We start from the raw sequence: 13,695 nt of genomic DNA on the forward strand, positions 1-13,695 counted from the left end.
TGATAACGTTTGGTGGAAGAGACCCGGCGGCAGTGACCCGGCGGCAATTTGGGTCTGTGTGGGATGCTTGTGCTCGAGTGTTCAGGCGCCACCTTGACCAGCGCATCAAGGAAAAGCTGGCTGCATGCAACACCGACCTTATCATGATACCCGGCAGCATGATATCGCAGCTCCAGCCGCTCGATGTTTGTTTGAACAAGCCAGTGAATGATAGAATTCGGGCACTCTACACCGAATGGCTTGTCAGTGGCTGCCATAAATTCATGCTCGCCAATAAAATGAAGCGTGCCTCACTGCAGGACTTTGCTGGATGGGTGAAAGATGCATGGTGCATGATCTCGTCTCCCATGGTCAACAAGGCCTTTAAATAGTGCGGGATTTCAAATGCCATGAATGGCACCGAGAATAAAATGTTTTGGTCTGTTGATAGCAATAAGGAGTTGCCTGATAGCGACGTCTGATCTTGGCGGCAAGGTACGCTGCTTCCATTTGCGGCTTTATTCATCGCAACTTTTAGTGTATTGGGACTAAATCTGTTTTTTCCAAATGAGAGAAAATAGTATTTCTGTGTAAAAACACGAGGTGCGCACTATTGTACTCTTTTTTTTTTCTTTTTTTGGTCATGGAAAATGGGTGTGCATTACAATCGAGGTTCTCATTTTTTAAATTTTTTGTCGTGGAAAATCGGTGCTCGTTAGAATCAAGTAGATACAGTTTATATTTTTATAGAGTGTGGCTAAATGAATGCCATGTGATGTGTCCGCAGTCACCAATGATGGGCTTGTTTAAATCACTGTTGCCATCGTGGAGCTAAACAAGGACACCTAAAGTGACCAAGCTGTGCCACCGTTTTGTTGTTTAGCTAGTTTGATCACACCGCAGACATCATGGCTCTATTTTAGAGCCATGGGCTCTATAAATGCCTGGCAGAAAGTAAGGTAGTAAGCCTGCCATTTGGCATAAGGAAGTAAGGAAAGTAAGCCTGCCATTTGGCATAGTATCTTTGGCTGGAGTCAGACACTACTAAAATCATGCCAGAAGGCAGTTGCAATCATTACAGTAGGAAAGTCTACTTGGAAAAGTGGCCTGTAGAGCTTGAAGTGCGTGTCCAACTTAGCAGCTGCAAGAAATTGCAGCCAAGACGATTTCACTACTTTTCAGTGTATGTGTACAAATAAGGTTTGTTTGCCCTGCTTGAATTCTGACCTTTGGCATCCTTGAATTGTCCTTGAATACTGAGTCAAATGTTCTGTATAAACCATGTACCAATGCCCATACCACAAGATGGGACTACAAGGCTTTGCCGGCGGTGTGCCGCATCCAATGCAGGCCACAAGATCACGTTACAGCTCTATGTGGCAGTGACTCAGTGGAAACCTTGGTGACCTTTAGATTTGCCATCACAAGGTCGCTATCTCTTGACGCAGCGCTGACCATAAACTGGCCTAACCCATGCCCATCTATCAACCCTTAACCGGAAAACTGAAAGCAGTAACCAATGGAGGTGCTGTTGTTTCATTGAAAAGTCAGACTATGCAAGAAACATCCCAACGATGTAGCAACGACATGCCAATTCCAAGACTAGGCCTTGAATTCAAGAATACGCTACCTAAAGACCTGTTGGTACAATTCAATGGTAATTGAAGAATGCAATGTAGCTGTAATCCAATGCCACAGCCTGACTGCAAGTTAAACCGAAAACCACCAACCTCGACAAGCTTATCGATGGCCACGACACCACTCTAATCGACATAGGAACATGCTACTGTCGTCAGTGGACCATTCGCTACCAAGTTGAGGAAAGTAATGACTGCTTGGGAAGTCCCTGAAATTTGATGCTGACTGGGTGGAATCTGTACAGCAAGAGTCGCTGTTGATAACCATACTTACCGTCCGAGCTTCGTAATCCTGCAGTGTTGTTCACAGAATGTAATCCTCGGCATGGACTTCTTGGGCCAATATGGCGTAGTCATAAACTTAAAGGGGCCCTGAACCACTTTTTATCGAAGTGGAGAAAGACATCTGAAGTAAAGATAGGCTATTTTAGAACCACTTTGCCGCAAAAAGTATTTCAATGCGTTCAGCTGAAGCGAAGTTATCGGCAATCAAACACTGCCTCAGCTGTGCTCCCCTTTCTTCTCCAATGCCTTGCACTGTGAAGGCTACGACGGAGACGTCACCGAGGTGCGCAATTCAAATTACCGATTTGGTGCCTATGCCGCACGAAACGTAAGCCAAACGCGGCTGTCCTCAGAGAGCCGCAGTGTGCTTAGCCACTGGACTCGTGGACGCACCTAGCGGCGGGCGTGGTGTAGCCGAGCGCAGCAGCCAATAGCAGCCGCGTATTGGAGTGTGCTTTATGACGAAATAAAGCACATGGAAGGGAGCGAGGATCATGGGGTTTCTGAAACGAAAGTGTTTGAGAGAAAGGTAACTTTGCGCTCCGCTTGCGAGCTCCACGGACCGCGTACGACAGTAGAACTTTGGCCGAGATGTTCACAACAATGTATGCTACCCGTGGACTATGTTACTTCACCAAGCCGGAAGGGTGGTTCAGGGTCCCTTTAAAAATCAAAGTCGACAATGCTGTTCATGGACCAAGCAATAACACTGAATAGGCTTCTCAGCGACAATTGCATGTAGCTGCATCTGCTGTGTGTGGCCTCCAAGATAACAGTAGCGCACTGCATAGCATAGTCTACTGTGGCCGCCGAGATGCTGAACTTTTCAGCGAGGCTTCTGCCCTACATAGCTTCCAGACATAGGCGTTGTCAAGGGCAACGAACATCTGCTGCTTGACCGTAACACTTCCATCACAAGGGGAATAACTCGATTGCATGGAGGGAAAGCGAAGGTGCTGCTGACGAACTTCAGTCACGATTACAAACACCTCAACTAGTGCACATAGAAGTACAGAAGTATTACTTGTTGCACCTAACCACTGACATCGCTCGCTACAAGACTTGCCGAGACTGTCAGCGATGCAAACCACCAACAAGGCCAGTGACTTTGCTAAAGCTATAATAGGTGGTTTTCATATTACATGGCTTATTATTTGCATGAAAAATTGTTTTGTTTTTGCTGAGCTAATCTTTTTCGTTAAATTGGGATCTAGGCAAAAGCTGTGATAGAACATCATTAAATTGTGTTAATGCTTTCACGTCATGACCAAAAAGAATAGTACTTCTGCCAGCATACATAATAAACCTTACTGCCCTGTCAACACGTTCAAGGCTGTTAACATAAGCATTGACTAAGAGAGGGCCAAGACTGCTCCCTTGGGGCACACCTCTTGTGACAGAACTTTATAGCCACCTAAACATTGGCAGTGAGCTTGAACATGGGACATTATCAGCTCGAGATTTTCCGCGAATGCTATACATGAAGTTTCATTGCAAGGATATTGTGACTAGGGCAGTCAAATGCTTTGTTCAAGTTTACAGGAGGCCTAGCGTTATTTGTTTTTTTTAGAATTTTTTTTATATGTATGCATTCCGTTAGCATTACCAGAGCTGTTTCTGTTGACTTTTCTGTGCAAAAGCCGAATTGGGCATTAGACAAATTGCGCTTGTGTGTAAAACTTTTTTAGAGTAGTGCAAATAATCCTTTCTATTCCTTTTGAAGAAGTATGCGATGGCAACACTGCCACTTTAAGTACCACTTCATGCAACAAATGCTATATATGCAGTGCACGTCGGTCAGCAATACTACCACTTTCGTGAGACTTTGTGTGACTCTGTATTGGAAGCGTTGGCATCTCTAGGCAATATGCTTCTTGCACAGTGGCAATCATGCTATCTTGGCACTGTGCCAAGAACACTGTCGCTTACAGACGCCAGCATGTTTGGTGCCGAGTCATGCAAAAGCGATCACATCCCCCAAAATTAGTGAGAATACTGCCCTGGAATGCCTTCCTCCAGTGAAACCTAAGCAGACAAAGTGTACACATTGTGACTAGCGGATATAGTGCAAATCTCGGACCATGGCTTCTGAGATTTTCAGTACTCTGCGGGTGTCGCCAAAGCTTTTAGGTCATGGGAAGGAGTAGCACTTGTCAACATTCTGGGTTTTAAATTTTTTCTGGTAAGCAGTAGTGGTAGCGTGTGCTTTTCTTTCTTTCCTAGTTTCAGAACCAAAACATCTATTTTTTTTTAACTTTGTGTAGTGCATCCACTTCTATTCAAAATGAAATTTTGCATGAAGCCTGCTTTATATTTACATATCTGAAATGCAACGTCTTACGCCATCCAAAATTTTTTAATAGTTTGGCGTTCAGGCATCATAAGAGCATACACCAGCAGAGCATACTACAAATTGCAAATTATTCTTTGAATTTTGCTGTTTAATATGGACCCTTTACCCGGGATGCTTGACAGTACTGGTATTTCAGGTACAGGAAGAAAAACCACAGACAGGAATATTTACTTACATCATTCAGATAATGAAGGGGACGTAGACAAAAAGCCTCCTACAGGCTTTTAAAATTAAAGCATTCTACAACTTGCTTTCTAAGGTTGAATACAGACAAAAGAAACAGAAATCGGTCTCCTAACAGACAGAATAATTGTATGAATTCAATAGAAAGGGTAATCGATAAAAAGCATTTATCGACCATGATTTGTACATATTTTTGTATAAACCAATCTCCAGCTGCTCAGGAATCACACACACACACATACACACACACACACATACATATATATATATATACATATAGTTTTGTGTATATCTATCATATCATGTCACATAGTTTTATGTTTTATCTTGGCTAGCGCAACAAGAAAGGAATTCTTTTTAAAGCTAAATTTGTATCTCTTAAGTAACACATTATGACACTATTCTGTTATGGGTATTATTTTAAACGCCTCAAAAATAGGTTCGGAGGACAATATTGTGTGCAGCATGTTCTTGGATAGTACATAGCTTTCTGGGGTTGGAAAAAAAGTTGTGCCCCACCCTAGAAACAATAGTTCATAAGATTTAAACAATGAATAATAGTTTTTTGATACACTAAGGAAATAAATTTCTGCACTTTGAAAAGAATCCCTATTCTTGAAATTTTTACTGCAACAGAACCAACATGATCATTCCACTGTAGGTGTCCCTCAAAGAGAACATCCAAGTGCTTAACACGAGGTACAGTTTCTATAAAGGCAGATCCTACTTTAAGAACAGTAGCACGAGATTCCGGATCTAAAAAAAAAAAAAACTAAGCTTTCGTTTTGTCAGTGTTAATTTGGAGGGAATTAGAGGGACCAATGGTGTAAGAACTGTAGGCAAGGATCAATTTGGGTTCGAATCTCCAACACGCATGTTCCTCTAAAAATAGGCTAGTGTCATCTGCATATACCAACAAAGGTGGGTTTACCACTAATGTTGACATTCTTGTTAATGTATAAATGAAAAAGCAGTGGTCCTAATTTGCTACCCTGAGGAACACCTGCAGGAATAGCTTTAGTAACCAATAATTGTTCGACTACTACCTGTCGATGACGAAATCTTGAATAGGACCTTATGAGGCTAATAAATGCACCCCAGAAACCATGTACACAAAGCTTGGCAAGTAATATATAGTGATTAATCCTGTTGAATGCTTTAGAAAAGTCCACATAAATACAAAATGCAAATTCTTTTTGTTCAAATAAATTTAGGATAAGCACTGTTTTGGTGAAGTGTGATTTACAAAAACCATGCTGGCTGCTTATGCTTCTCACAAAAGATGGACATTCACAGATGTATTACCTTTTCCAATCACATTGAGAATATCAGAAGTATCAATATGTGCAATGATTCAATAAATCATTTCTATCTCCACTTTTGTGAATTACTGTCACTAGCATTTTGGATGCGCTTGGGGAAAATACCATCCTTGAAACAAGAGCTAAATATACAATCTATCGCGTACAATCGCGTGCTTCTCGTGACCTGCTGTTTCATATAGCAAGAAAAAGTATTTGAATTTCATTGGAATTTGTAGGGAACAGAAAATGCAGTTTGAGTGTTTTGAGGACTTAGTTGGTTCAGACAAGCAGGATCGTGTGTACTCTGTACCAAGGATGCAAAGTGATTATTGAAACAATTTGCAAGTCTTATACCAGAAAGCCTTTCATCTTTATGTACTCATGTCAGCCTTTCATCTTTATGTATTCCATGTTAAATTGCTTCTTTTTAAGATATTGCTGTAAACAACCCGTGCATGTAATTGTTCTTTACTCATCTCAGATGCAACATAAGCTTACTGAAGTATGCCTTAAATAGAACAAGATCGTGTAAATTTTTGCTTTGAAGGAAACACTTATGAAGTCCTTTCTCTGTACGAGTTGCAAACACTTTGTTTATTGATAGTTTGCATGCCTTTTTGGGCTTTTAAAGTATGTGTATCGGAAGGATTCCTCGTATATTGGTTTAATAGTGGCAATGAAATTATCACAAGCTTTTCTCTGTGCCATTGATCTCAACATGATATTGGCATGCATATGATAAAAATTTTTAACATACGTTAGTAATAAAAACATGAAGTGCGACATCTATGTAAGTGGTCATGTAGGCTCTCATATGAAGTTATGAAAACTATTGCATTTCAGTACACTCTGCATTTCACATTGTTCAGATGATGATGAAAAAAAAAAATCAATGTTTATATTGCCACCTAAGACTAACGAAAGCTTGTTTTCTGTTATGTAAAATTATATAAAATAAGAAGGTATAAACAAATTGAAAAAAATGCTGTAATGCTACTGCCGCTTGGAGGACGATACAAGGCAGAATACATACGTAGCTACCACACTACAAACAAGATAACATAGTGTAACATGGCCGTCAAGTTGATTTCAGCAGGCAGTCGGCCTTTGGGAGTTTGTGATAGCGACGACTCGTTCCTTACACCAATATAAGGCGGGAGCAATTCCTGCCGAACGGCGAGAACAACTTTTAGACGGTTGCATTGCTTTGTTGCTGCCGAGTCGGTTGCATTTCACATGCAGAATACATGGAAAGCACAGAGCTACTTCAGAAATTGGCTTCATTTAAGTCATTGCCCTCAAAAACAAAAACCATTATGTGACTACTACATACATAGCGAACACTGGGACACATCCCAGTGTTTGGGATGTGCTACGCACATCCCAAACGCACATCATAGCACACTGGGATGCCTATCTTCAAACTTTTTGGTGACCACATGTTTAGTGACTATGCGCATGTGCATTCGCTTCTTGCTGACTCAGGAGGAGAAGGACTCAAAGGACGGTGCTGTCCTGGCTGATGACAATGCAGAATCATCGCGGCTGAAACGTGTTGGCAACTTTGTAGCTGGCATGCTTTCCCGTGGCCCGAGTAGCAGGTGACGAATGGTGCACTTCACTTGACTTTTTATTTTGCTAAAGACCCCCCCCCCCCTTCTTTTTAAGGGTGTTTCACATATATTTTTTTTTCTTTACCATAAATTGTAAACTTGGTCTGAATACATTACAGATAAAGCAGCCTGAGGTGTTCGCATCCATTATCATCTTAGCCTTGTTATAGGCTGTCCTGTCCATTAAAGAGGCCCCGAGACACTTTTCTAATCGTAGAATGGCCTCGCTATTCAAGGCCATCGTCTCGCAAATCTCGTGCCGCAAGCAGCTTTTTTTCAACATGTTATCACTGGCTTTACTCAACAATAAAATAGAACAAAAACATAGATGTACCGCCACCTATGCAAGTGGCATCGTCAGTACACAAATGGCAACAAATTAGAAAATACATCCTATTTATGTATGATACTGCCGTAAACATCCAGCAGGGGGCCACTATTCAATCTGCATGCAATTTTAACTGTGGCCCCTTGCCGGATGTTTATGGCAGTATCATACATAAATAGGATGTATTTTCTCATTTGTAGCCATTTGCGTACTGACGATGCCACCTACATAGGTGGCGAAACGTCTGTTTTTGTTATATTTGATTGTTGAGTAAAGCCAGTGATAACAACACATTGAAGTATGAGCTCCCCTGGGTTTTTAAAAATTTTTTCGCAAACATTTTTTTGTCTCCACTAGCACTCTGGAAGCTACACAGGGGAGAAGCAGAGGCGATAAAGCCCCGCCATAACATTGTCTTAACAACAAAAGCGCTTGTCGTGGCACCCCATGGCAGCCGCGCTAGACAAAGCTATGCAGCATGCAGCTGATATATCGTAGGCTAAACGCAGCAGGTGCAGTTGCCATGTGTGGACCGGAAGTACAAAGATCAAGCGATTTTTTTTTGTCATTTTGAGATCGCATACATATATACATACCTGCCAACTCTCCCAGTTAGCCTGGGAGACTCCCAGTTGTTTGGGCACTGCCAAGGCCATAAATCTTCCAATAAACTCCAGCCCCGCCGCAACCAAGGAAAAGAATGCATCATGCAACACGACTCCTAATAAATTGACGGTGTGCAGTGGCTTATTTCACTTGTTGCTAATTAAGCCACAATGCAGGCTAGTCTTTGCCCGACCAATTTTTTTTCATGCTCATCATAATTGCCATTGAACCAGGTAGCTACCTGAAGTCATTATAATATCCCAGCCATTTGTGAGTAGCCAGTGTTGGCCTAACTCAGTTCGCTGCAGATTGAGACATGCATTGAGGAGTGTGGAAGAGCCAGAGAGGTCTAATATGCATTGCATAATGACGGCTTTAGTCAAGTCAGTTTACTCCCACCCCCCCAAATTTTGAAGTCCCAAGGCTGGCAGGTACGTATATATGTTCAATTTATTTAACTAAATATTAACAGTTATATATTACTGAGAATGGCCTCACAATTATGAAATCGGCGAATTGGGTTGGCGTATCCAGCTGCTTGCAATGACGCGGCATAGCGATATTTTGGAAGCCAGAGCAAGTGATTTTTCGCTGTGTTTGACATGAGATTGCAAATTCCCTGCGGCATGCAGTGCAGTAATATTTAGCTTGCATGTTCACAACTGTAAATAGCACTTACTACGTTGTGCTCAGCTGCAAAATTCCATAGCCACTGTGGTGGTCAACTAACTTAAAACACTTTGCCCACTTAGCAGCACTTGCATGTGTCACGAATTTCAGCATTCTAAAAATTGATAGAGACACAGTGCAAATGCACTAAAGAACATTTATCTCAAGGAACAATTTAAGCCCAAAACACAGATGACCAGCAAATTAGGCTCGCGCAAAATAAACCCCGAAAAGTTTAAGCACTTTTATTTTTTTTAATCAATAAACCCGAATCTGAGGCATTCAGAAAACTATCTACGATCAAATCTCGTTACTACGAACCCCACATTAACAAATTTCTCAAATTTATGATTATTTTAAGAATCTCTACCAGATTGCCTGTATTTTCAATGTATAAATATTTCAGAACTACGAATTTCAATACAGCGCATATTTCAGAATAACGCATATAGTTTATTTTCCCCTTTTAACCGAGGAACATCAGTATTATGAATTCGGCTAAAAATAACAGCGCCGCAACTCTTGCGTGAAACAGAAACCGAGAGTGCAGTAGCTACCATCGCCATGTCGAGTGCCAACTGCTTCACCACAAACTTCACCGAGAACTTCACGACAAAGGTTTGGCGATGTATGGCAAGATACAACGATGAATACAGCTAGCGACGGTGCCAAGAACAAGCAAACGCAGTTTTCGCTGCAGGACAAATTGGACATATTGCAGGAAATCGACGCAGGGAAAAAACAAAGCATTGTGTGCAGAAAGCGTGGCATTGCTCCATTTACTTTTGGACCGTTTTGAAAGCCCGAGACAAGATTGTCAAGCTTCACCGGGAATCGCAACTCGCTCCTACAAGGAAACGGCTGCAACTGGGAAACTTTCAAAATGTGAACCAAGCTGTTCTCACATGGTTCAAAGATGCCAGACTGCAAAGCGTTCCCGTATCTGGCCCAATGCGTCAAAAAAAAGCCTGTGAATTTGCCGATGCACTTGAAATAACCGGGTTCGACGCCAGTGCTGGTTGGCTTTTTCGTTTCCACCAGAGGAACAGAATAACTTGGTAGCTAGTCTCAGGGGAGAAAAAGGCTGCTGACAAAGAAGGTGCAGATTCCTGGCGCAATAATCGTTTCCTAGAGGTAGCTGGATCGTACTCTGAAAACAATGTTTTCAACCCGGATGAGACCACATGTTTTTATCAGCTCCTGCCAGACGGGATGATGCACTTCAAAGGGAAGCAGTGCAAATGAGGGAAAAAATTCACATCTTTGCGTAACAGTCCTGCTCTGCTGTAATGCAACTGGCATGAAGAAAATTAAACCACTCGTCATCGGCAAGTACGCAAAGCCTCGCTGCCCGAAAAATGTGTTCTTACCATATGACTATCATGCCAATAAACGAGCCTGGATGACCAGAAAATTCTTTTCCGAGTGGCTCATCAAATGCGACGACCAAATGAGGAGGTATGACCGAAGAATTCTACTGGTCGACAACTGCTCTGCTCACATTGTGAATGTTCGCTTGACACACGTTCGCTTGGAGTTTCTGCTACCAAACAACACGTTCTTGCTGCAACCCCTAGACCAGGGTATTATAAAGAGTGTGAAAGCCGAATTTCGTAAGTGCCTTTTGCAGCGGTGATTATCAACCTCCACCTAAAGCAGCCAACTGCAATCAGTATTCGTCAGGCTGCGAAAATGCTCACAGTAGCTTGGTGGAACTTGAAGGCATCCATCATTAGCAACTGCTGGCGAAAAGCAAGGCTTGTCAAAGTGACTGTGCAGCTTGAAAGTGACCTGGAGGGGACCGACAACAACACAGGAGACCTGTAGTCTGAGGTTGTAGAACTGCTACCTGCCTTCTCTTCCTTCAATGACTACGTGGAGAGGGACAGTGCAGCACTAACAGCGGCAAACCTGACAACCCAAGGGATAGTTAACTGCATTCACGACGTCTCCAGTGATGATGACGACCCGAAGGAAGACGACTGTGGGTCACTAAACACAGAAGGTGAGATTGCATCGAACATTGATGTTTTAGTGCACATGAACAAAGTCTGCACTTTCATCGCAAAGTGCAATAATGTACCCGATGAGGTATTGTGTAAAGTGGAAGATGTAGACGCATTCCTAATTGGTCGTGCATGCTGCACACACCAGAAGAGAATCACTGATTTCTTCAAATAAAGCAGCTTTGAAGGGAGTGAAACATTTTGTATGTATTATTTCTGTGGAAACCCCCAAGGTAGAGAGAAGTAATTAATAAAGGGAAAGTGAGACATCCACCCAAACGTAGCTAAGTGCTACAAAAGAAACCTATGCGGGTTCCTCGAAAGAAAAGCTTCACAGTTGAGGGAGAATTCGTCTGGGTCCGGGACATTTTTATTTTGAGAATATGCTTATCTCGCATCTACTCTCAAGGTTGGATGGATGGATGGATGCAAAACTTTAATAAAGGTACTGAGGTACGCGACTCAGCGCGCTGCGGGTCGCTCCCACGTTGGGACAGTCGGGCACATCATTTTTATTGCTAGGTTTGTCCACTTGCTTATAACTGCAAGTTTTTCATTACAATGATATTTCAAAATAACGAATGATTTTCGGCACTCCCACGTGAGTCATTATATCGAGATTTGACTGTATGTACGTACATAAAAAAACGATAGCTGTATATTGTTTCTACTTTGACTGGCGAAGTGACACCTCGTCCATAAGAATTGCATGTTCTGAACATCATCAATAGTGGCAGATGTTGGTGTGGCATTGCGTAATTCGTCGGCCTGCGTGGTTCCGACGCGGTGTAGGTGTCGACCTTTGTTACGGGTGACGGGGTTGTTGTCCTCTGCCAAGACCAGCGTGGCACAGGACGTAGTGCGGGCCAGTCAGGCGTTGGGCTGCTGATATGGCCACGTGATTGCCTCTGTGGCACTGGGTAGGGGCCAGTTACGGCTGCATGGGGTTGGACTGGGGCCATGGAGCACAGCCACGGCGATGTAGTCGGGGCTCAGGAGCTGGAGCTATCGCCAGCCAACTCGAACATCCCCTCTCTGGTCTGTGGTCCTCAAAGCAGTCTCCAGAGCACATCTGCCTTTATGTGCATCGTTGTCTTCTTCACATGTTCGCGCATGCTTTGCCTGTGACTCATGACGGCATGATAGGTTAGAGAATCTAGTTGGGGGGAAAATGGGGTAATTATGGTAGTTGCGCCATTCATGCAAATCGACACTGACTGCTTAGATGTATATTTATTGCTACTTCTTCAGTGCAAATGTTGGCATGGAGTGGGCACTTCATTGAGCATTGCCACTGTTGCTTGTCCACCCTTGTTTCAAAAGTGGAAATTTTATTAAAAGGTTATTTTCCTGGTTTCTCGCCAGTGGGTCACAACGCACCAGAGATATAACAAGTGACCCTTTAGTGAGTCATCACGCAACGGAATTGAGACTCCAAAAATTTGCTGCCAGAGTGAACATGGTAAAAAAGGAATAGAAGTAAACGGCAATAAATTTATTGGTGGGCTACCTGTGATGATCTCGGTGACTGTGCGAAACCAAAACAGAAATGAGCCATCTACACTAACGCATGTGTGGGCTGAAAGTGAAAATCTAAGAACTTGTACTTTTTTTATGCCAGATGTGTACGGAATTTTGGAGTAGCCATATGTAAGTCGCTGGTTATCCTTGTCAGTTCTTTCTATTTTTTCCACTATATTTTGCATAGTGCATTTGGTGAGTGCACATCAGCTAGACCACTTGCCAGCTTTTAATAGCTACTGTATATGCACTCGGTCTGCACTGTTAATTTGGGCAGTGCTTGACTGAGCACTATGCAGACAATTTATTTACCAACTCGCCATTTGTTGTATGAAGCAAAATTGTGTATTTGGAGACCCTAATGCTTTGGATAGCGTTACGACTCTTCATTGTTACTCTTTTTGTGAATAAGCAACAAGAAACTGCTTGGTATGTGCAGTGTGGCCACACGCACACGCAGTCGACGCCAGCTACTCTCCACGGATGCCGACCTTGTGGAGTGCGATGAACAGCAGCCATCTGCTACACGGAGGACAAATGCACGGAGGCAGCCTAAGCAATGAGTCGAAAGAAGAAACAGCTGCTTCTAAAAGCATTTTAAATAAATTTTAGTGATTGACATGCATGTTAATATAGTTCACACAGTATAATGCATGCACCAGCAGGGCAGAGTCATCCCACACCAGCAGGGAAGAGTCTGAGCTGAAACTGGGGCACCAACCAGTTGGGTCAGCCCTTGCATTGTAAAATGTTAGCCGGGCTTGTTGGTTTAACCTGTAGCAAACAGCGTGAAAAGTGGACACTATTAAGGGGACAGATGACACGGGTGCTGCCCCTTAAATCTTTTCTAATTTTTTCGCTGTTTGCCATATTATGTTCTTGCATTGTGTTCATTGTATATAGTCCATGTAATTGCTTTAACATGCCATATTTTTATTTAACATTTCAATGCATTTTTTTAGCCATGTGTTCCTTCATTGCTCGTTACACGCAGTTAGTAGCCACAGATATCTGTCGACCTCCTCAATGACTGTAATTGCAAGAAAATGCATGCCTGTGGATTGTTGTTCTGAGAAACATGCTTCTATGAAGAACAACATAGAGGGCAACTTTTGCAAGAATCGCTTATTTTTTTAAACCGGACACATTTAAACCTGACACTAAACCTGAGGCCAGTTTTGTGTGCAAAATAAAAGAATTCGTATTGGCTC

General features: G+C 42.6%; 1 protein-coding gene across 7 annotated transcripts in view; it reads left to right on the forward strand.

The window, feature by feature from the left end:
• LOC139053473 (kinesin-like protein KIF20A) overlaps positions 1-13,695 on the forward strand; it is a 73,226-nt gene extending 59,531 nt beyond the window's left edge. For 6 of the 7 annotated variants that reach the window (XM_070530450.1, XM_070530449.1, XM_070530451.1 and 3 more), the window contains exons 12-13: positions 7,227-7,342; positions 12,924-13,695. In XM_070530450.1, coding sequence (XP_070386551.1) covers positions 7,227-7,342; positions 12,924-13,047 — 240 coding nt within the window. In that variant the 3' untranslated portion in view covers positions 13,048-13,695. The remainder of the gene's footprint in view (positions 1-7,226; positions 7,343-12,923) is intronic. The other variant, XM_070530455.1, reaches the window with a different exon arrangement.

Source organism: Dermacentor albipictus, unplaced genomic scaffold (assembly GCF_038994185.2).
Source record: "Dermacentor albipictus isolate Rhodes 1998 colony unplaced genomic scaffold, USDA_Dalb.pri_finalv2 scaffold_133, whole genome shotgun sequence".
Taxonomy (NCBI): domain Eukaryota; kingdom Metazoa; phylum Arthropoda; class Arachnida; order Ixodida; family Ixodidae; genus Dermacentor; species Dermacentor albipictus.